At 48.3% G+C, this 19,917-nt stretch overlaps 1 protein-coding gene across 1 annotated transcript in view; it reads left to right on the top strand.

The window, feature by feature from the left end:
- The first annotated feature begins 1,173 nt into the window (after nt 1-1,173).
- HID1 (HID1 domain containing) overlaps nt 1,174-19,917 on the top strand; it is a 26,821-nt gene continuing 8,077 nt past the window's right edge. The window contains exons 1-11 of the mRNA XM_021554658.4: nt 1,174-1,384; nt 8,400-8,549; nt 10,813-10,983; nt 13,660-13,773; nt 15,368-15,474; nt 15,924-16,040; nt 16,769-16,991; nt 17,379-17,435; nt 17,532-17,672; nt 18,061-18,151; nt 18,776-18,927. Of these exons, the coding sequence (XP_021410333.1) occupies nt 1,319-1,384; nt 8,400-8,549; nt 10,813-10,983; nt 13,660-13,773; nt 15,368-15,474; nt 15,924-16,040; nt 16,769-16,991; nt 17,379-17,435; nt 17,532-17,672; nt 18,061-18,151; nt 18,776-18,927 (1,389 nt within the window). The 5' untranslated portion in view covers nt 1,174-1,318. The remainder of the gene's footprint in view (nt 1,385-8,399; nt 8,550-10,812; nt 10,984-13,659; nt 13,774-15,367; nt 15,475-15,923; nt 16,041-16,768; nt 16,992-17,378; nt 17,436-17,531; nt 17,673-18,060; nt 18,152-18,775; nt 18,928-19,917) is intronic.

Raw genomic sequence — 19,917 nt, 5'->3', positions numbered from 1 at the left:
GCTTTTGAAAAGTAGTCTGTTCCTAACAATAAATTCTTATAATTTTTTTTTGTATATTGTACAATATTGAGTACTTGGATGCAAAGCCTCAGGCTATTTGGCAGCAAAAGCCAGATTACATGATTTTGTGAAAATATTTTTTTCCTGTAGGTTTTAGCAGAATGTCTCTGATATGATATGTCACTCAATCAAATCAAACATCACTCCTGTACAGGTTATATGCCAAAAAATGACAATTCCCACAGTCTTCCCCAGCTGGAGAGTCAGTACGCTGCTTTCTTTTGCAGAACAGAATAACCTCACTTTTTCTGAAGAAAGGTTTGTAGAGCTGAGCATGTGAAATGTAACTTAGGGGACACCAAAAAGACCTGCTCGCAGTTCACAGAGCTGCCCAGAGCAGAAAAGAGCGACGGTGGCTTCAAAGGCAACAATGAACGCCCTCAAAAAACTGTTTTGAGGTGTTCAGTGAGTGCCAAACCCTGCATTCCCAGCACCCAGGATTATAAAACATCCTCTCCTTGTGTGTGGGTGGAATTTCATTAGGGTTAATGGGCCACCGCCTGCAATGAGCTCCTCACAAGGTACTGGAACAGGGTCTGTGTTACAAGTGTGCTTGTTCCTGGCTCCTTTCAGCGCAGGGCTGGGGACAGACTGGAGCTGGCTGTTGTCCTGGCATCCTGCTCGCACCTCTGCAGCATCTGGGTTTGGGACCAGGCTCTGAGAGTGGCTGGACAGAGCTGTCACTGGGCTTGTGTCCGAGCCTGGCAAAGGAGCTTCAGGGGACAAAGGCTGCGGGCAGAGGAGTGGGAAAAGGGGCAAGGAAAGGGGAAAAACGGTGACACGAGAGCAGAGGAACTCGATGCAGAGATAAGGCAGAGGATGTTGCAGAAGAGAAGGGCTGTAAAGGAAAGCGCAGAGCAGAGAAGCGGAGGGAGCGTAGGCAGGAGGGGATAGCGAGGAAGGAGAGATGAGAAAAGCCGTGCTCTGCCGTGAGTGGAGATGAGGCAGGGTCTGTGGGACCGCGGCCGTGGGAAGCAAAGTGTGGGAGGGAAGGAGCTGCCACAGGGAGGAGAGAACGAAAGGGTGAAGCGGCGGAGGGATGCCGGGCGGAGGTGGGAATAGAGGGAGGCGGCGGGGCGGGATGTAGGGATGGAGAGCTGGCGGAGGAGGAGCCTCGGGCGGAGAGCGGGGAGGGCCGGACCGGCGAGCCCCGGTTTGACAGGAGGAGGCAGGGAGGCAGCGGGACCCGGCGGCGCGGGGACGGGGATGGCGTTAGCGGCGGCGTGAGGGGACAGCCCTGCCCGGCCCTGCCCGCACCATGGGCAGCGCCGACTCCAAGCTTAACTTCAGGAAGGCGGTGATCCAGCTCACCACCAAGACCCAGGTAGGTGAGGGCCGCCATCTCGGGCGGGGGGGCCGCGCCATGTCGGGAACCGCCGCCCTCAGGGGCCCCTCACGCCCGGCCTCCCGAGCAGCCCCGGCGCTCCCGGGCGGTCCCTGGTGAGGGCTGGGGCTGCAGTCCCGCCCGGGCGGTCCCTGGTCAGGGCTGGGGCTGCAGTCCCGCCCGGGCGGTCCCTGGTCAGGGCTGGGGCTGCAGTCCCGCCCGGCCTGCCCGGGCTCCCCCGGCCGGGCCGGGCGCCGAGGCCGGCGGGGCTCCGGGCAGGCTGCGCCCATCACCGTGTCGCCGGTCTGTGGAGGGGCACTGCCAGACGTGTCCGGGCCCTGTCACCGCCTCTGGTGACATTGTGCCTTGCTGAACAGCGTCTTGTGCTAACGGAGCAGACGCTGCTGCCGTGAGGGATGGCCACAGCTCCTGATGTATTCCGCTTGCGGGTTTACATCACACGGTTTGCCGCTGATCCCTTTTCTGTATCCTTGCCCCCACCCCCGCGCATAATGGGTGGAGAAGCTTGCCCTGTTTTTAGGTAATATCTGATGGAAAGGGCTGTTGGGCAGCTGTGCTGTTGGCAGCAGAGGTTTCCATCTCTGATTTGTGAATGCTTTATTTCTGCAGGCTGAGGTGGAGAAGGAGTTAAGTGAAAGGGCTGTGTGAAGGGAGGGTCGCTGTCTAGAGGTCTGACATATGTTGTGCCTGTCCTGGGAGCTTGCTTGGTTTTTGTTTTAAGTGAAGTGCCCAGCAGCAGCAGCACATTGGCAGAAAATTAGTAGCCTGGCCTTCTGTCTAAGGAGCAGAGGGATTTTGCTCCATGGAGAAGTCAAATCTCGTGTTCTTCTGAGCTACAATGGAGAACAGCTCTTATGATCCACCTTTAGAAGTAAGGCAATAACAGCTGCTAAGAAAACGTGGGGGTGATGGCTGAAAAATAGTTAATGACGTGGAATGAATTCACATGAAAAGGATATGAAAAGGGTGGTAGGAGCAAATCTGAAAACTCAAGAGACAGAGGCTACTACTGGGAATTGAATTATAGATGCATAAGGCTGTGGAAGAGACTGGAAAAAACATGTTTATACTTCTTAAAGCAGTATCACATTTATCTACATTGCTAAAGAATGGCTTTTGTGAATATATTCTTAAAAGCCACTCATTGTGAATGTAGGTAAAGAGAGAAGTGGGAGAATTAATGTTTTAAGGGATTCTTCCGAAGTCTCTTCTGCATGCCAAATAGTTCATAGTATCCTCAGCTTTGGGCTGTTCTTCCTTTGTGGGGAAATGTGCTTATAAAGTGAGATTGAGGGGTGGTAAATCAGGCCTACAGGGCTCTGCCCAGTCTGCTGTTCACAAAGAAAATCTTGTGAGCCAATCCCTTGGATCAGCAGCCCGGGCAAGAGCGCTCCCCTCCCCTGGTTTATCGGCCTGTGTAAGGGAAGAAGGTTCACTGGGGCCTGGAATGAAAAGGAAGGAGTAAAAGCTTCATTCTTGGCTGGATTAATTTCACGTCTCTGTGATATAGGTGAGACTGACTGCATGTGGAAAAGGGTGGGGTGTTGGCACTCCCTTATTTACATTCTGTAGAAGGGCACCAGTGTTTGCTTGTGCAGAGTGCGTGACTGGGCTCTCCTGGAGCCTTCTGATCTCTTACCAGCAGCAAAACCTCCTGGTCCATGAGATCCTGGTTCCAAAACCAGGCTGCAGTAATGGACAGAGCCAAATCCTTTCAAGCTATTGGTTCACAACATGCTTTGCTTCCTCAGCAGCCTGTCTCCTGTTTTGCAGCCTTCTCCTCTAACATTAGGGAGCTGGACAAAGAGATTTTCATCAAATCATGTGTAACATGAAACTCTGAGCTCAGAATGCACTGTGAGGTCTTCCTAAGGCTCTGGTGGGAAGAAGTGGTTGAACCAAAATCACTGTTCACTCATTGGTGAACGTTTAGAGTTGGCACAGAAGTTAATTTTTCTTAAAAATAAGTTTTTATAATATCCGGACTTTTCTTAATTAAAAACGAGTGTTCTCATGTGAGCATTAAAAAAAATTAAATAAATCTGTAAGGAACATAACACTTGAATACTTACAGCACACGTGGAGCCCAGAATTTGAAAGTGGAACCAAGTCTGGACACAAATGGAATTGACTTAATTGATTTTTTAACCGCCAGAGAGAAACTCTAAAGGTGTAAGAAAAAGAAAAATCACTTCAGAATTATTTCAGTGATTAAAAAGGGCAGTATTACCAGAAGGAAGAAATTAACTTATGCCACAGATGTATTTTTATAGTCACACGTGGAGAAATGGTCTTTAGGATTTTTATATGATATGTATATATTACATTACACTGCACACATTATACTGGTAGGGCCCGTCCTTTTGATAATGAAACAGATGTGCTTCATAATAGAGAATGTGTGAGCCCTCCCAAATTGCCCATAAAAGTGCTGCCTATTTAACAGATGAAGGGAACGTGGATTGTGGATATGACAGCTCAGCAGGGCCGGTCAATTGCCGGTCTGGGAGCTCTGACTGCTGGAGGACCCCCTTTTCTTTTCCCAATCAGTTGGGGTTCCTGCCAGCAACCAGCTGGAAGATAAGAAATTTTGATCTTGTGTACAAGCTTGTTAGATTTTAATGGGAGCTATGCCTCTGCTTTTAAAGAGACAGGAAGAATCAAACATGAGGGACAAACCCCAGTCGTTTCCTTTTCCGTGATTTGGAAATCCAGGAGTACGATGGGCTGTTAGCTTGAGTCTGATAAAAGCACATCTTGTGCTTGGAGAAAGGCTGGTCTCTGGCAGACCATTTCTTACAATGTTCAAGCTTGACTCAGCTGTCCAAGAGGCTCAGGTTGATCAAAAGCAAAGTTGTCTTAAAAGCAAAGCTCTAACTAACACTTCACACAGCTGACTTGTCCTGGTCTTTCCCTGCCAGACTTGTACAAATCCCATTGTCCAGTTTGCTTTGCAACACTGTCTCTGCTGTGAGAGTAGAGAACTGGTGGTAGACTTGAAGTTTCATTTGCTGACTGCAAAGATCCTATAGAAAAAAGTTATTATTGTTCTGAAGCCTTTGTAGAGGTGCTGTCCTTGGCTAGAGGGATAAAATCTTACTAGTTATATATATATATTTAGAATAAGTCTGTCCACAGGCTTTCCTTTCGCAGTGTCTCACAAACAGGTGGTACAAAGATGTGTGAATTTCCTCAAACTAATCCTTGACCCTGCAGGGTTACCTGGTCTAAAGCTCAATCAGGTGTTGCATGAATGGTGATGACACACCACAGCTCTGCCACATTTGGGGTGGAAAGGAGCAGCTGCTCTAACAGATCACCTGAGCTTGTGCAGTACTGGCTGGAAACCTGGGGCAGGGACGAGGGATTTGCTCTGCTGTTGAGCCCAAGAAAAAGGAGAGCCCCTGCTCCAAAGGGTTGCTGCCATAGCTGGTGGGATGCTTAGCTGGCATGTTGGCAAGAAGCAAAACGAGAACACACTGAGCAAGGCTAGTGGCTGCTTGTCCCTTGGTTCTCTGCTGATGATCTGCAGCAATCTTAGTTTTAGGGCAGTCCTCCAGTGGGGGCCCGTTGGAGGAATTGTTAGGAATGGACATTTGATTTAAGTCATAAGCACAGAGAGCTCTTGGTTGGGAGGAGGTACAAACACACAGACACACAAACACACACTGCCAGAGTTTGTGTGAAGAGAAAGTGAAGGTTGTTGCTGGTGTTAGGCTGAGGACAGTAACAAATAGGCAAGACTGCTTTGGGAGCTTTTCCTGTTTTTAGGACATGGTCAGGCCCTCTCTGTTTTCCTGTTTCCTCTGAGGTATCCTGTTTGTCTGGGGATTGCCTGCTCAGGCTGTAATTCTCTGCTCAGTAACTGGCACGAGGCTTGCAAACCGAGTGTCTTCTTTTCCTAACTTCTGCAGTGTGTGTGTGGTGTGCTTCAAAGAACCTGAAACACAACATTTACAACTAGTAGTAAACAAAGAATGGAGGTGTCCAGAATGACTGGTTTTACCTTTGTTTGGCCAGTGTGCAGGTGAGAGGTCTTAATTGAAGGTAAAAGTCTCCCTCTTGCCTGCTCTGTCACACCACCTTGGACCTGCCCACTGTGTCCTCAGCAACATTCTGCTCTCCAGCTACCTCACCCCTGTGGTGTGGAGCCTGGCTTGGGCATCAGAGTCTCTCTGTCGGTCAGCTCTGTACCTTCAGCAGCCTCTGCCATGAGGTGTGTGTGGGTCAGGAGGTTCCTTTGCTCTCCAGTGTGTCAGTTGTGTTTCCAGAGTAGAGTCAAGAATTGATTCCTCAATTCTTACCCTCATTGCTCTGCTGGTGGAGAGCTGATTGTCTGCACTATGCCAGAGGAGCATCAGGCTCTTCCTTACCTGTGCTGAAGATTCAGCTCCTCATGAGCTCTCTGGCTGAAGCACTGTCAAGGCTAGGAGTGCTCTGGGATTTGTGATTGCAGCGTGTGCCGTACCAACACTTGTACCTAAATCTTGACATTTCCAAATGAGGATATCCCTGGCTGGTGAACAAGGCTGATCTAGGTCTCTGTATTTCCCTCCTCTGTGAGGCTGAATACAGTTTGTTGAGTGAGCTCAGCTGAGGAAATGGATATTTGGATCTCCAGAGATGCTGCATGCAGAAACAATCACCTTAAAAACAGCCAGTTATGTTCTATCAAGGAGATGAATATTGTGTGGATTGAGTAGCTTCATGATGCCAGGCTGGTAATTAAGACAGAGGGCAGTGGGGATGTGAGTGACTCAATACTGAACCCATGTCCCAGGATTGTACATGGGATACCATCTGTTGATGAAGAGCTGACTTGCTGCAGCTATTAAAAATGCAAGGTACCGGTGTTTTAGTGTAATTTGGTTACCAAGATGGCAGCAGAGACATGAATGCTGCTGTACATCCAACATTGCAGCTCAGGGAACTGCCCCTGTGCTTCCCTGCTCCACGGCACTGCAGTCAGAGTTCCTCAGTCCCTGTTGGGCTGCGGTCTGTAAAACAGCGGCTGTGTTCAACCTCTGAGGAGGCCTCAGGCTAGTGGGAGGTAAAGGGATCAGTGTCTGCTGGAGGGAAATGGTTTTCTGCTTCCCCTCTAGATGAGAGTGAAGGCATTATTTATGCATGATGCCCAATTAGCAGCAATTGCTGCGTGCTGTTGTCAGTGGGAGTGGCTGTGGCAGGCAGCCAGGATGTACATGTGGCAATTCTACATGAGGTTGTGGTGTGTGGTTTGAAATGGGGTGTAGGATTTGTAGGGTATTTCATGCATTACATAGATCAGATTTCCAAATACTTGGCTCTTTTTGAGGAGTACAATTAGAGATGAGATGTGCAAAATAGCTTTCCTTTCATTTAAGCATTTCATGCCCAGATTACAAAGAGCTTAGCTCTTTCACGTGCTCAGCTGAAAATCAGCCTGTGAATATTAGTTTGGATTGTTCCTACAGGTTCCCTCTAGGAGCTGTGGTCTTGAACCATTTGGGACAAGTTGCTCTTCCCTTGGGAAGAAGTTTGGTGGAGTCTTGTTTTGGTGTCCAGGTAAAAAAAATTAGGTTTTCAACACGAGGGGCTGAGTTTAATAAGATGTCTGAACACACAGGGGTTTTTTCCTGGTTTTGTTTTTAAAGACTGGGGAGTTGCTTGGGCTGGTTCATTGTATGACTGGAAGGACTAGGACCAGCAGCATTGAAGCATTAAGGCAAAAGGCTGCAGGGCAATAACCTGCTGTACCAGTCTGAGGTGGCTGGCCCCTCTCACTTTTTGGCCTGCAGTGATGGTGACACATCACATGCCCATGGGCTGGGGCTGTTAGTTCAGGAGGTGACAGCAAACAGGACACACAGCAGCACTTCTCTGTGTCGGAGTTGTGAATGACCTATTCTCTCCCAAGTGGCATCTGAGCTGCATTTAGACACAGCATAGAGCTGGACAAATTTTCAGCCTTCTACAGCAGATTTGGGAGTGGGCAGGACTTGTTTAAATTAAACACACAGTCATATTTTTGTCCCTTTCGTATCTGGCATGCAAGACCCACCCAGTGGTGCTGATTATTGCCCTGAGCGCTGCTGTTTGCTCTGGAGCTGGGCGCAGGCAGGAGGGGCTGGGGGTGCTCAGGTGAGCAGTTCTTCTGACCTGCCAAGCATGCCCACACCATGCCTGGTGAAACTCCTGGGAAAGCTCACATTTTCCTCTCCTAACTGCAGTCATGGATCCATCTCTTTCACACTGCTTGTCATAAACAGGTACGTATTTTTCCTGCCCCTGTAGCTGGACCCCTGGATGGGATGAGTACTTGTAGCTGTGTTTGGGCAGTGCCTATCTCTTGGCAAGTATCAGAAGAAAATGTAGTGGAAAGAGGTGTGTTCCCAGGGCTGGGTTGGGGGCTGAGCTTCTGAGACCACAGGTTTGAAATGGATTGTTTTCTTTGGTCTCCTTCTTCCATCTCCTCTTTGTATGGCACACTTAGTGCTTTTTAAGAACAAAGCCTTGGCAGCAACTGGCTGCATTGAGCCCAGTTCTCTATAAATATTTGATTGAGAAAAATCAATTGCATTTTATCTATGCTTTGAGGTGGGTCTCTCAGTTCCATGGGTCTGTTTGTGCCCTAATGAGATGTCCCTGATTACTTCCCCGAGATTTTGGTTACAACAGAAGTAATTCCAGTGCACATTCAAGGCTTCCTTGACTTGCTCCGAAGGTGGCGGAGTGCACAAGGAGAGCCTGGCCCATGTGCAGTGGTGAAGATCTTGGATTACTGGCAGCAGTTGCAGACAAACATGCAGCCTCCTGTATGTCTGAAGGAATATTCAGTTTGGCAGATAAATCATCCAAAGCCCTGGAAACAGAGGCTGACATATAAAACCAGTGTTAGTATGTTTTATTGAACCTCTTCTTGCCTCATTCCATCCCCAAGCCAGGCATAATTGCTGATGATTGGATCGTATGGAATGGTAGTTCCACATCTATAACGACATTTATCTCTCCACAGCCTGTGGAGGCCACAGATAATGCCTTTTGGGACCAGTTCTGGGCAGACACAGCCACTTCAGTGCAGGATGTCTTTGCTCTTGTACCAGCTGCAGAGATCCGAGCAGTGAGAGAAGAATCACCATCAAATTTGGCAACTTTGTGTTACAAGGTAAGTTTGGTGCTGTTTTATTCCTTTTGAGCTGTGCTAGCAAGGGTGTCCCTGGATCAACAGCACTAGCACTGTGGTTTCCAAGGGATAACAGGTACCTTGTACCACACAATGTGCTAGCTTGTCCCTGTCTCCTCTTGAGGGTAATTCTCAATGTTCCTCTCATAGGTTGGCACAGATCATAGCTGTGCTATGGTGTTTGATCAGTCTGGGGCCTTTTTCCTCTTGTCCCCTTCCTGTGTTTCACTCTGTCCTCTTGGGTCTTACCTACTCTATAAACTGCTTCTTGCTCAGGGGATTTTGTAGCAAGGCTGAATATTTGTGGGGAGGCTGAAACATCCTGTTCTTTGTACCTAATTGTACCTCACCATGCACCAGTCTGGTTTCAAGCTGAGAGATCCCAGAGGGATCTCTGCACAAATGCCTGGGTAAAGTTTGAGGAAGATCTTAAGATTTTTCTTCATTCTGCTGTGATAACAGAACATTCCTAATGCTGCTTCTGCTGTTATCATGTCCTTGTATGGAGCACAGGGACATTGAACAGCATTTCCTACCCTGCCAGGTTTGGCAAATTGTCAAGCTGTGAGCAACAGCCTGAGACTTACTCTGCCTGGGAAAGTGCAGGTGTTAACAATGCTCCTGATTTGAGCTATGCCAAGAGTAGCCTTGAATTTGTAGTTGAAAACATTTGGAATGGCACGTTTCCAGTTTTAAATAGTTGCTGCCATCCTATTTTTCTTTCTTCCTCTACAATATGTGAATGAGACTTACTGAATCATAGTGAAGGTATCTCTGACTGTGAATTGTACACAGATGCATGTAGATGATACGTGAGAAAAAATATGAACGTGAGGAAAACTGCAATGTTTTTTCCCTGGTATTGGCTTCTGGCAATGAGCAGTTTGGGAGTTGAGAAGGGCTTAGAAGATCTGTAACCCCTTTGACTCTCTGTCTTCTTTCTTTCAAAACCAAGACTAAAATATGCTCTCTTCTTCCTACTGGAAACAGGTGTGTTGGGAGGTCTTGTCACTGCAGGACTGTTTATGCATGAGCTATAGATCTTGGGATATCAGTGTCATAGGAGCCCCTCTAGCAGGGCTTTTGCTAGTCTGAGAGCCCTGACTTGTGCCATGTGCAATGGTGCCACTGGACTTAGCAGTACTGTGTGTTTGTGAAGAGATGTCATTTACAGTCATGGCTGGAGACTCAGGCTGCACAGTTCAGCTCAGTTAGTGTGTGACAGGCTGGGACAAACAGCACTTAAATACCCATTAATGCAGTGACGCAGGCTGGCAGAGTCAGTGACCCAGGCAGTCTGCCATGAAAATAAGCAGGGACACATGACCTCATGAATTAAAAAGCAGCAAGGTGAATCCTTGTTGAATGTTTTGGCTTTCATTTCCCCTCTGTTTCTCCTTGGGATCAGGGAGTAAGAGCAAATAGGGGCAGCTGCGGAGGGAAGAGACTGCTTTTTTCTATCTGTAGGTAAAACCTCCTGTGGCTGTAGTTGCTGCCTGGTGAGACCCACATCTATTCTGAAAAGCACAGTGACCCTCCACTGGCAGTTGCAGCAGCCACTGGATGGGCTGCAGAGTCTCAGCCCAGGTGGTTTTTCCAGAGCAGTAGTCCTGTTCACTGAGGCAGTGGGGAAACCTGGGCTACCATCCTCTTCTGCAGCAGGACCTTGACAGATGCTGCTGGAGGCTGTATCCCTGCACATAACACAGGCAATAGCTTAGCTGCCACCTCCTGAGTCAGGAGAGGTCCCTGTTGTAATCACACTGACAGAACTGTCAGACTGTGTGTTTCTGTGTGATCATCCCCTGCCAGTGCCTCACTCGATGCAGCACAGTGCTGCTGCCTTGGTCCTTCCTGCCTGAATCTCATGTACTTGCTGCAGCTGATTAATCTCATCTGCCCTTTTCAGTGCATGGTGTCATGGAGCAGTGCTGGAAGGAGCCTTCTGGTGCTGTGGCTGTCTGTCTCACATGGCACCACACATGTGCTGGCTGCATGGATTAGCCCTGGCATTTGAGGTTTCTTGCAGTGGAACAGCAGAAATTCAAGAAGGTCTGTTTAAAATCATTAACCGTGTTTTTTTTAGAGTTTCAGACAGCAGCTGTGCCATTAAACTGAGAGCAAATGGACTTCCAAGAACTGCTTATAAGTCTGTGTGAGGGCATCACTAGCAGGACCGACCTGCCTAGCTCTTGCTAACTTGTGCCCAGGCTAATGCTGCCTTCCTTGGTTTTGTTTCCTTCAGGCTGTGGAGAAGCTGGTGCAGGGAGCAGAGAGTGGCTGCCACACTGAGAAGGAAAGACAAATTGTCTTGAACTGCTGTCGACTCCTCACCCGTATCCTGCCTTACATCTTTGAGGACCCAGACTGGAGAGGTTTCTTTTGGTCAACTGTCCCTGGAGCTGGCCGAGGAGGGGTCTGTCTCTTGTCAATTATTCTTCTTTCTGGAGGGTGATGGGGAGGCTGCAGTGAGGAGACACTATGTGTATTTGGGGGCAACTTTATTCCAGTTATTTCTATGTGGTCAGAAATTTGGTGGCACTTTCTAAATTCTTTCCCTTCCTTTGATTCTTGCTACATCCTCTGGATGTTTCACTTGTGTGTGTAGCTGTAGGAGAGCACTGATATGTGAGGAAAGGCTTCTCCAGTACAACTGGAGGTATGACTCTTAGTCAATATGAGAGCTGTACTGACGGCTGTATGACTTTCTTAGACTGAAGTGTCCTTCTTCCATTAATTACAGTTGATTTAAGTTTCAAATCAAAATGCAACAGGGTGTTTGCACTGATTTTACAATGTCACATTTATAAGTGAACAGTGCCAGAGAAGCTCTTGGCATCGTGACTCAATACCCTGCTTGTGACCTGAGCGATACACTTTTAGCCAGGGCCTAACCTGGGAGATGAAGCCCACAGCTGAGCAAGAGTGGTTAAAGAGTGGTTCTGTTTCTGGCTCTGTCAGTGAAATGCAGAACCCTGGGGAGTGTCTCAGCCTCCCCACATTTCTTTGTCTGCAGAGCAAGCACAATAGTGCTCTTTTGCATCCCTCAGAGGAACGGGGTGAAAGTACTTTAGGATATTCTGCAAACAGGAGGAATAGTAGCACTGAGAGCACAACTGAGTTATACCAGGAGCATGTATTTGCCTGCTTCCTCCCTCAGCAGCTGCTCTGTGCATGGAGAGCCCTCTCCTATGAGTTTCTGATCTGCAGGTCAGTGTGGCTGTACTGAAGTATGTGGTTCTCCTGAGTCTAAGTGCAGTGCAGTGTCTTTGGGGACAGTTATGAAGGGTTGGAAGTGGTTGGTACAGTATAAACTGGTACCTCTTGCTGTCTATGCCTGTCACCTCTAATCTGCTTTTACCTGAGGGCACATCAAAAGGAAGTTCTAGATGAAAAGGGAAGTCTTTGCTAGTCCTGCTTTGTGATTTGTGCGGTTGGGAGGGTGGTGGTTGTCAGTCTTTTCATCCCTGCAGGGGCCAGGGAGTGCTGGAGAAGCTTAACAATGGAGGAACTTGTTTTGGGAAGGAGCATGCAGGGGTGCCTGGTGCTCTGATCCAGCCAGGCTGCTGTTACTCCTGTTTTTCCACTTTGTTCAGCACCTAGAAAAGAGTTTCTCAGCCTCAGAGTGGTGGAGTCACCCCAAGGTGATCCAGCCTAATCCATGTGTGCTGTGTTGGGGAACCCTCCTGAGAGTGGGTGGAGCTGTTGTGGTTTGGTGTGCTCGGTTATTTAATCACATGCATTTAACCTGTAAGGCTGGGATAACCAATAGATCTCAATACATCCATGAGGTCTTAGGGAAGCTGGGATCACATCTAATCTGGAGCAACAGCTTTGCTGTATGGTGGTTGTTTTCTGTCTGGGAACTGAAGTTGATGGTATGCCTGGACTCTTAGTAAATATCTCTCTGATTGTCCTTCACCTGCTTCATGATGGAGTGATGGATGGCAGAGCTTCCTGGAGCCATGGCTCCTCCCTCCTCTATGGGAGTCTGTATTGTGTTCAGATCTACTGGTTTTTGTATGTCACCATTTTGGATATGGTGTTACCTGTACCCTGCAGGGACATTTTTTCTGGCAGTTGAGATACTCTTAGTAAAGATCACTCTTGGAAAAGGAATCCCCTTGGACCCTAATGGTCGTCATTTCACCTCTGACTGTGAGCACAAGCCAAAGCATCTTCGCTGGCTCCATTCATCCTCTCTGTGCCAGTTCTTACATCCAGGCTCTTTTTGTGGTATCCTCCCTGCTGTCACCAAGACAGATTCAGAGCCACACAGACCATTATCTCCATAGCTGCCTGCTGTGATTGAAGAGCTGTGTGTTGTGCTCAGGCTGACAGAGGCCTGGCTGAGGTAGATAAGCTCCTGCCATTCCTGCTCTCTGCCTTTCCCTCCAGCACCGGTGTGTGGTGGGAAGTCCTCCCAGGCAGGATGCTCTTTGACAGGCAGGATCTGGCAAGGTTTCCCGTGGCAACAGCTGCAGAGGAGTAGCCATGCATGCTTGGAGAGATTCTTTGAATGCTGGAGATGGCACAATCCTCTTTACTGTTGTGCTCACTCTGCCATGGCAGGCTGGGGCAGCCCCTTGTGTGATGCACACAGCCTCACCCTATTCTGTCACCTCCAGTTTTGGGCAGCCCATGCAGAAAGAACTTTGAGGGGTTTTATACCTTATTGCTGCTGGTTGGCTTTTCCCTATTGCTGTCTCCATGCACCATCTAAATCACCCTCCTTCATGAATTCTCTGTCCATGCTTCTCTTTCATTTTGTCTTCAATAAGCCAAGCCACGTGGCAAGGTGTGCCCAGTGCAACTCTTCTTTTCCCCTGACATCTCCAGGCCTTTGTCTGCTCAGTTTGCTATCATTAAAGAGCTTGTTCCTGTCCAGTCATCACCATCAGGGGGGAAATTTTTTCCTGTACCATCTGGGTTTTTGTCCTTTGTTCCTTTTGTTCCCTCCTGTTCCTGGTGTAATGTCTTGCCTCCCTGTGTGTTTTTGGGGAGTGTATCTTCTTGTGCTGTGACATACTGGTGCTACTGTGTGTTCTTTGCTCACCCTGAACTGACAATGCTCTCCTGTTTGTCACTTCAGGGAGATGAAGATGATGAAAATGCCCGGCCACTGGCTGAGTCCTTGCTCCTCGCTGTCACAGATCTGCTCTTTTGTCCTGACTTCACTGTGCAGAGCCACCGGAGGAGCACGGTGGTGAGTTGGAAGTTGAATCATGAGATTATCTGCATAGAGGCAGATTAGCTGTGTGGTGGTGGGGGGAGATCCTGGGAAACTCCAGCAGTTTCCTGCAAGCCTGCAGGCAGGAAAACACTGATTTGCTGAGCTTGACCCCATAGTGAGTAATATCGATCATCATTTTGGGTTCCTGGTATGGTCTTTGTGCCTTCTAAAACAGATGTTCTGGGCATGAGTCTCAAATGGAGTGGCTGGCAACTACCCCCACACTACAGCTTACCCCTCAGGAAAAGGTGGTTGTGCTGGCAAACAATTGCTCTTCTGTTGTTGCCAGCAGAGTGGAGACCTTTAGCACCTTGTTCCTCTCTCTGGCAGTTTGGTGCATTCTGGCGCAGGAAGCAGCTGTTTGCCTGCTCACATGTGCTGTGATCTGAATGAGCAGATGGCCTCTGTGGTGTCTTTCCACCTCTTCTCCCTCTTTGTATTGTGGCAGCAAAGACATTTAAATATGTTCTGATCCTTGTGGTGACTGTCTGTACCTAAGAGGAGTTTCCTGAAGCAGGGATATCCCACCAGGTGTGCTAAGAACAGAGAACAGATTGTGGTGCATCTCCCTCCTTCTTTCTCCCTGCAAGTGACTCTCATGGTTTTTGTAGGTTCAGTCTATAATCAAATAAAACAGTGGACCTTTTTTGGATAGATCTGACACAAACTAAAAATGAGCATGCTAAACCATGGTGTGTTTGATGGCTGCAAAATTCTGTGACAAATCTGAATACTAAATTGATTGCCTGGGGTTTCTGAGGATTAGAAAGAGAGTTGTAATCTGTCACCTGGGGCTCAGGGGGCAAGGCTGAATCAGAGCTGTGCTGTGAGTAAGTGGTGCTGAAACAAATGGACTTCCTGTCCAGTGCTGTCACCTGGGATGGATTGCACAAGTCAGGGTGACAATGGATTTTCCTGGGAGAGCCTCCCCCCACCACTTGCACCTGTGATTTTTCCCTTGGCAGCAGCCAGACTGGTTTTTCAGGATTCTGGGCAACTGGAATTAGACACTGAGATTGTGAATGATTTATGTTTCTTGCTGCTGGCTGCCCGTCTGCTGCCTGCAGCCTCTGTAGTCCTTGCTGAGCTGACTTTTCCTCCTTGGGCTTGGTCTGACTGCAGCTTAAGAGCAGAGAGATGGGTACCACCATCTTATGTTCATGGCAGAGCAGCATGTGGCCCCAAACATACAGGTCATGGTGGATGACCTGAGTAAAGAGGAAGAACTGTGAGACAATGGGCAATGGAGACAATGGACTGACCCATATTCCCACTGAAGTCAGCCCTAAAATTATGGTTGGAAATGTGGGCTCCCTCCATCATGCACAGTACTTTTTGTCAGTGTTTTATCCTTTGCTTGCAAAGGCTGAGCTCTTTGAAGACATCAGCACCTGCTTTTTCAGGCCTGGAAGGGGGTGCTTTTGTACAGTTCAGCTGGGTGAACTGTGTCTGGGTGCTTTTCTGCTGGCTTTTTTTCCTAGAGAGGCTGAACTGCCTTGGATGTACCAGTATTGCTGCCAATTCTGGCTTCTGCCTTCTGTGACTCAACCTCTTATTTCTCCCACAGGACACAGCAGAAGATATCCACTCCATTGACAGTTGTGAGTACATCTGGGAGGCAGGAGTGGGCTTTGCTCATTCTCCACAGCCCAACTACATCCATGACTTGAACAGGTAAGAGCTTCTGCAAAGGCAGAATGGAAAGAAACTGGGATCAGGAGAGGGAGATCTGGGGGAGGTGAGCTCTCTGCCTCCTTGAGTGTCCAAGATTCCCAAGGATCTTTCTGCTTGCTCCTTTCTGAGGTAACAGGACTGGCAACACAGAAAAAAAACACCCAGCTGACCTTTTGAGTAGCTTTTAGTAGTGTAAGGTGGGAGTCAGACTGTCTGCAGCAGGAACTGGGTAAACACTGCTGTTCTGGAAATGCCAAGGAGCTGTGTACTGGATTTCTTTTTTGTAAGGCAGCAATTCTGTTTAGCTTTGTGCCAGGAAAGGAAATGAAATGGGCTTAGCTCTCCCTGAGAAGGACTTTCTAGATGGGACTGAGCCTTCCTTACGTGTTGTGGTGATTGTGCCTCCTCCCTGCTCCTGAATGGCTCCAGGCCTTTCCTTCTCCTTCCAGGACAGAGCTGCTGAAGCTGTTGCTGACCTGTTTCTCTGAGGCCATGTACCTGCCTCCCTCCTCAGACAGCAGCAACACCAATCCCTGGGTACAGTTTTTCTGCTCTACAGAGAACAGGTGAGGGTAAAGGGTGGGGGTCTGGGTGCCAGGGGGAGAAATATCTTCAAATCTGTTCCATGGAGTGTTTTGGTAATGGGTAACCATAGGACTTGTTACCTCCAACATCCAGGGACTGTTCTTTTACTTTGTCCCTGTCTCATGTACACCCCAGTAGTATTTCTGCTTAGTGAGAAGTGTTCCTCAGCAGCAAAAGGAGAGTCTGAGCAGGGTGCCACTGGAGTTTGCTGCAGCAGGGATCTCTGCCCTGTGGGAAATGGCAGGCCCCGTTCCCTGCTGTAGACCCTGTTCCCTTGGGAAGGGGATGTGGTGTTGGTGGCGGATGAATGCCGCCCTCTAGTGACATTGTACCTCTGGGACTTCCAGCTCCTCAGGTGACCCTCACTGTAGGGGAGTACAAACCTGGCTGGAGGCTGAAGAAATATAGTTTTGTCTTTCCAGTGGCTAGAGAGCTTTGAGATCCTTTCTCGTTTTCACATTTTGCACATGATTCCTCTGGGAGCCCACGTGGCCTTTTTCACCTCCCCTCCCCTCTCAGTAGTCCAGGAGCCCAGCTGGGAGCTTGGCTCTTGGGTCTGAGCTGCTCAGTCATGGACTGTTGTCACAGGTTAGAGAAAATGTGTTTTTTCATGGTCCCAGGCTCCTGGGGAGAGAGATGCCTGTCCCTCTCCAAAGCAGAGACTTTTGTTTTCTGATGCTGCCTTCTGAGAGCATTTTCTCCTCTTCAGACATGCACTCCCACTCTTTACCTCACTCCTGAATGTCGTCTGTGCCTACGACCCCGTGGGTTATGGGATTCCTTACAATCACCTGCTCTTCTCTGACTACCGTGAGCCGCTGGTGGAGGAGGCGGCCCAGGTGCTGATCGTCACCTTGGACTATGACAGCTCCACCAGTTCAAGTCCCACTGTGGATGGCACAACCACTGGCACAGCCATGGATGATGTGGATGTGAGTGATACCAGAATCTGTATTTGCTACTCTCCTCATCTCACTGGGGTCCTCTCACACCAGCTTGTATTGCATGTTGAGCTGTAAGACACAGCACTGCTGCTCCCCTTGCAGGACACAGCACTCTGCTCTCTCTGTTCCAATCCTGCTTCAGTCCTGTGGTCACTAAAGACCTATACATGACCAAAATACTAGATTTTGATCACTGACTTAAATCAGAAGCATGTAAGTGAAAAGCCCATGACTTTACTATTCCATGCAGTGCTCTGTCTCCTTGCATTTAAAGCTGGATTGAAAGCTGAAGTGAAAAACATTGGTGGTTATACTTCAACTTCCTGAATATACCTTCTTGCCAGTAAGCATTTCCCTCCTTTTCTTTGAATGCAGCCTCCTGGACCAGACAATCTGTTTGTGAATTACCTCTCAAGGATACACCGGGAAGAGGTAATGTATTCCTATCCTGTACTGCTCCCTGTCTGATTTCATGCTGATTGCATTAGCCCTGGGCCCACCAAGGTCTCTTCCCTGATCTATTGGCAGGATTTCCAGTTCATCCTGAAAGGAGTGGCTCGCTTGTTATCAAACCCACTGGTTCAGACCTACCTGCCAAACTCTGCCAAGAAGATACAATTCCATCAGGAACTCCTTGTCCTCTTCTGGAAACTCTGTGACTTCAACAAGGTGTGGATCTGCTTCTTGCTAAGTTTCACCCCAGCTTGGCTGTTGTCATTCTGGCTGGACCAAGACCTGGTGAAGGGCTGTGGTGGGTAGCTGGCAGTGGCTCTGGGGTGCTGTGGTCATCAGCCCCACTGATGCAGGGGCTGGGGGTCTGGCTGTAGAGACAGCCTGGGAGAGGGGCTGCAGCTCCTGAAGGTCTGTGCTGGAAGCAGGTTCTGCAGCAGGTACTATAATAACTCTACAAATAACACTGGAGTTGATGAGGTAGTGCATACACAAACTTTTCTAATGTTCTTGAGAGATTGATTAACTTGAGACTGCCTGTCCTGAGGCCTATGGATGGTGTAGGGTACATGCTTATGATAGTCTGAAATCCTCCCTTTTCTTCCAGAAATTCCTTTTCTTTGTGCTGAAGAGCAGCGATGTTCTGGACATTCTTGTCCCGATCCTGTATTTTCTCAATGATGCCAGAGCAGACCAGTGTAAGTTGGTTACATTCAATATTTGGAACATTTTGTGCTTGACAGTTGAGCTAGAATATTCTTGAGATGCTTCCTCCCTACCAGTTGACAGCATCTTGAATGCATGTTCCTGACCTTCTACAGACATGGAGTTGTCCAGTTCATTGGTTTTTATGTTTGTAAGAGGCTAGAAGCAGGACACCATCTATCCTGCAATATAGGGAAGGAAGATCCTTCCTTCCATTTTGAGTGCTCTTGTTGAAAACTGTGTCCCTGATCCACTGAAGAGGGAAAAATGAGCAATCTACTCTTGCTATGGGAGTAGATCAGGCATAACTCCATCATGGTGTAGTGGAGAGAAGTAGTCAGATCTTTACGACTATGATGACGGGTTTGCATTAAGAACATAATGAAGAAAAGCATCCAAGACTTAACACTGATAAGACTTAACACAGATGTGCTTGGGAAGGACACTGGTACTGACTATGGAGGGAGCTGTGTGTGGGATGTCCCTTATCAGGATGGTTTAGTCTGTGCAGTTTTTTTATCAGTCCCATAGTGTTTCTCCTCTCTCCTCACTGCCCCTCACAGAATTCCACTGGCCTCACTGTGACATGTTTTCCTGTTGTTTTTTGCTCCTTGCAGCACGAGTGGGCTTGATGCACATTGGGGTCTTTATCCTCCTACTCCTCAGTGGGGAGCGTAACTTTGGGGTGCGACTGAACAAGCCGTATTCTGTACGAGTGCCTATGGACATCCCTGTCTTCACAGGGACACATGCAGATCTGCTCATCATAGTGAGTACAACTCCAGCACTTCTTGAACCCTCCTACTCCACAAAGGATTGTCCACCTTCAATATACTCACCCTCCCTAGACTGGAAGCCCACTGAAATCTAGGAATCCCTAATCTAGGGGGATGCCCACTGTTAACCTGAGGTGATGTGTCTGGCAGGGTGCATATGCATGAGGTGTGATGATATGATCCCAAAGAATGGGAGTCCTCATGGTGCTGCACTGCTGTCATGAGGGGGTGGGTGCATGCCCTCTACTCTACTGATAGGGAAGGCAGGAGATCTGGTTTGTCCCAGGCAGCCAGAAGTGTGTGGGGCACATCTGTCAGTGGGGACAACAGTGATACCAAGCTCAGCCCTACAACTTTGTGTTGCTGCAAATTTCAATGACCTTTCAGTCTGCCCACAAGACTGCCTATGAGCAGCTGTGTGCTTTGCAATACAAGCCTCAGGTCTCATTTGCCAGAGAAGAAGCTCTCAGCAGCTTCTGATAAATCTCCAAGAGGAGATTCCTATTAAAAGGAGTAAGAAGAAACCTGCCCACCATAACTGCTCTTGATGCTACGTGTTTTGCTCTTGCATTCCATTAATCTCAGATCATGTCTTTGTTTTAATTATGCTTAGGACTTCTCTGCAGACATGCCAGCTAAAGGTGGGAAGGTCAAGATTGCGAATGTCTGAGCTGGTTACAAAGCACCTGAATCTTTCCATGTCTGAGGATATAGTTAAAAATAGGACAAACATTTGAGTTAGAAATCTGCACTAAAATCAAATATATAATGATTAGTTCTGTGGCATTTCAAGCAGCTCTCATAAGGGTTCAGAGTCAAAATGTGTTGGAGGTGAAGCTGTCTCTTACTTCCTGGTGGTTTAGTTTTGTCCCAGGCTGCCTGAACATTGTTGAACAGCTCACAGGCAGTTTCTGTTTGTGGTGTTCTAGGGCCCTAATCACATTCCCAAAAGATGCCTTGTAAATGAAAGCTTGTACTCCTGG

This window comes from Lonchura striata, chromosome 18 (genome assembly GCF_050655825.1).
Source record: "Lonchura striata isolate lonStrDom1 chromosome 18, ASM5065582v1, whole genome shotgun sequence".
Classification (NCBI taxonomy): Eukaryota; Metazoa; Chordata; class Aves; order Passeriformes; family Estrildidae; genus Lonchura; species Lonchura striata.
The sequence above is the reverse complement of the archived record's forward strand: the minus strand, read 5'-3'. Positions and strand labels throughout refer to the sequence as shown.